This window comes from Suricata suricatta, chromosome 1 (assembly GCF_006229205.1).
Source record: "Suricata suricatta isolate VVHF042 chromosome 1, meerkat_22Aug2017_6uvM2_HiC, whole genome shotgun sequence".
In the NCBI taxonomy this organism is placed as follows: Eukaryota; Metazoa; Chordata; class Mammalia; order Carnivora; family Herpestidae; genus Suricata; species Suricata suricatta.
Genome location: NC_043700.1, coordinates 106,919,927 through 106,923,421, shown reverse-complemented (window position 1 = coordinate 106,923,421; position 3,495 = coordinate 106,919,927). Strand labels below are relative to the sequence as shown.

General features: G+C 32.8%; 1 protein-coding gene across 3 annotated transcripts in view; it reads right to left on the bottom strand.

Annotated features, from left to right (window-relative positions):
* Positions 1 to 3,495, bottom strand: part of CFI (complement factor I) — a 71,730-nt gene that overhangs the window by 24,850 nt on the left and 43,385 nt on the right. For 2 of the 3 annotated variants that reach the window (XM_029942002.1, XM_029942013.1), the window contains exon 5: positions 181 to 266. In XM_029942002.1, the coding sequence (XP_029797862.1) occupies positions 181 to 266 (86 nt within the window). Of the gene's footprint in view, positions 1 to 84; positions 267 to 3,495 lie in introns of all 3 variants that reach the window. The other variant, XM_029942009.1, reaches the window with a different exon arrangement.

The following is a 3,495-nucleotide window of genomic DNA, read 5'->3' as shown; positions in this document are numbered from 1 at the left end:
TCCATCCTCTGTTTACTACAGACATGATATGGAATAGACAGTTTTGAAGGAAGTTTTGAGGTTTCAGGCAAGTACTCTACTAACCTGCATCCTGTGTGTAACACACCACACCAGCCAAATCCTGGGAATTTCTAGCTCTTTTCTTAATAAAAGTACATTCAGCCAAACTGGTCTCTAATCCTCGACAACGCACATGCACACATTCGGTGGAATTTACATGGGGATCTTCAGGAACTTCAAAATTTTTTTGAACCTCAATAGCACCTCTGCAAATAGAATAAATGAAACATTAAGGTAGAATAATTAGTACTTTGGCCTTATAACCTCACTGTAGAAGGTAAGGAACTAAAGTAATTTCCTCTAATTTTCTACATAAGATATATTGAACAAGATGCTTAAATTCTCTGAGCCTCAGTATCTTCACCTGTAAAAGAAAATATGACAGTCTCAGCAAGTTTTAAAGATTAATTAAAACAATCAATTTAGACTGACTAGCCAGAGTTCAAACGTGGCAAGCACTCAGCAAATATTAGTTTTGTCTCCTCTGTTTCTTGTTAAGGAGGAATCCTTCCACACTTCTAATGTTTCCTTCCAACCTGAGATGCATCATTCTTGGCCTCTCTCCATCTCTTAATTCCTTTTTGCTCAAGGAAAGTGAGTAAGATAATTGATCAGGAAATCTTGGAATTATAAACCGGACAAGGTTAGCTCATGCTTTCCATTTTTCCTTTTGGAGGTCTCTTCACCCGCCTCATGCTTTAAGGCTTACCTGGTTGGCCTTATTGCTGCTTAGAATTTGGGAGGTTAAGTTGGTTCAATTCTAGGAGGTTCATTTTGTTTTTACACTAAGCTACATCCTCAATTCAGCCTTGACAGTATTAAGGTAATATTTTGGCATCTATATGCCATTGCTTGGATTTCTCAATTTGTTCAGAATTTGTATAGGTAAGAGCCTACCTCCATGACTCAATATCCTAGCAATGATGAGTTACAGTATTCTTCCAGAACATTCCATTGTTCTCTGCTTCTCTTTAGAAGGGAATGGGGGAAATGGTGTTAAAAACAAAAAGTTGAGCAAAGATGCATCAGGTAAATGGAAACAAAAATAAAACAATAATGGCAATATAAATATAATATCAATTAGAATGGAAGGTAGGAAGGGCCTGGGTGGCTCAGTCAGTTAAGCATCCAACTCTTGATTTCGGATCAGGGCATGATCTCATGATTCATGGGTTTGAGCCCCACATTGGGCTCTGTGCTGATTGTGTAGTGTCTGCTAGAGATTCTTTCTCTCCCTCTTTCTCTCTGCCCCTCTCCTGCTTGTGTGCTCTCTCTCTCCCTCCTTCCCTCTCTCTCAAAATAAATAAACTTAAAAAAATTAGAATGAAAGTCATTAAAGGAAACAAGGAAGGTATTTTTAATGATTTAAGATCCACAATAATGATACAGGAGTCATAAAACTGCCAGGCAGCATCTAAATATGAGAATAAAGGACAGCTCTTGGGGCAATATCAGAGGTAAATAATTTGAAAAATATCTCATTCTAAAACTATCCAAAAGTACTAGATAAAATATAATAAATGCCTTAAATGACCTCTTGAAGAAGTAAAGGAAATATCCCATGGCTAAAATAAGAGAAATCTGTCCATGAGCTTATACAAAATATGATAAAAGCAAAAATACTGGGAGATCAATGATTGAGAGAGTTTCCCATTAGGTTGACTTATATGTTGTAGGTCGCAAACTGTCAAAAATTCCAAATATTCTGTGGCCCAATTTAATGGTAAGATACTCTCACTAATGAACTTCTAGCAGATATGGTTTAGAAAGAAGGAAAATGAATTCAGCATAATGTTGAAAGATGCAAAAAGCAGTAACAAACCAAGATGTTTGGTAAACATGAAGTACATCTGAGTAAGCACAGTATGTGTGTGTGAACATATGTATAATATATATATAAATACTTGCTTATATATAATTAATTATATAATTTATATATTATATATTATATATCTTATTATATGATGATAATATATATAATAATTGCTTATATAATGATAGGAATTAACTGCAGGGATATATAAAAATAATGTAGAACTAAATCCTGGAATCTTGATAGAAATTATGACATTCTTTGTATTTTTCCTGAAGAGCATGAGGACTTCGTAAGTTAAGGATTTGTGGTATAAATGTGAAGATAACCACAAAAGCAATAGAAATAGGATGTATATAGTTTATAAGCCAAGTAGAGGGGGAAGCAGGGGGGAGAATGAAAAAAATATAACTTTATTAACCCAATAGAAGTTAGAAAAGGAAGAAAGTACACAGAAAAAGCAGGTTAAATAATAAATATAAGATAGAGAAAATAAATTCAACAATGTAAATAATCACAATAATGTAAATGGACTAAACTTTTCAGACAGTTATTGTCATATTGGATTTTTAAAAAATCTAGATATGTGCTGTTTATAAGGGACACATTTAAAAGATAAAGACATAGAAAGCTTGCAAGTAAATAAATAGGAAAAGATTTGAACAAAGCAGTTAAGGAGCTTTCTTTCTTATTTTAATGGATAACATACTTATTATCTAGAACCCTGTCCCTGAAATATTTAAGATATGTCACAAGCAAGTGTCACAAGCGTCAACAAATATTTAAACAACTATCATATAGGGACATTCTCTTACAAGAATACAATTAAATAGGAAATCTACAACAAAAAGTTAACAAAAAGCAAATATATATTCATTACAAAAGTAAAGAAGAAACGTCTCTTTTCAAAGAATTCTTTTTCTTCTCAAAGAATTATTATACTGAAAATTTGAAAATATTTCAAACTGAACAATAAATAAAATGCCACTTTTATTTTATGCCACTTAGGCTCATGGGATGCAGATGAAACATTATCCAGAGAGAAATCTGCACCTTAAATGTTTATATTAGAAAATAAGAAAAATTGAAAATCTGTGAGTTAAGCATTTAACTCAAGGAAATAGAAAAATACAATAGAGAACAGGAGAGAGAGTGCCAAAGATAACAACAAAAGTTAATAAAATGAGAGTAAAGTAAAAAGAGACAATTTATGTATAAAATATAAAAATCAAAAACACTATCAAATATACAAATCTCTTCAAGGTTGAATGGATCAAGAAGATGTGGTATATATACACAATGGAGTACTACATGGCAATGAGAGGGAATGACATATGGCCCTTTGTAGGAAAGTGGATGGACCTTGAGAGTGTCATGCTAAGTGAAATAAGTCAGGCAGAGAAGGACAGAAACCATATGTTCGCACTCATAAGACTAACAGGAAATTTTCAGAATGATCTAGCTTCAAGAAAAGCAAGCAGTTAGTAGTGCTTAAGAAAAATTGATTCAGTATCTAATGGATAATTAATACCTGCCACAACACAGCATTTTATATACTGTTAAATGAAACTGCAATACAATCTAAGTTTATTTTGGGAGTGTTTGCTGTATCATTGGATTTA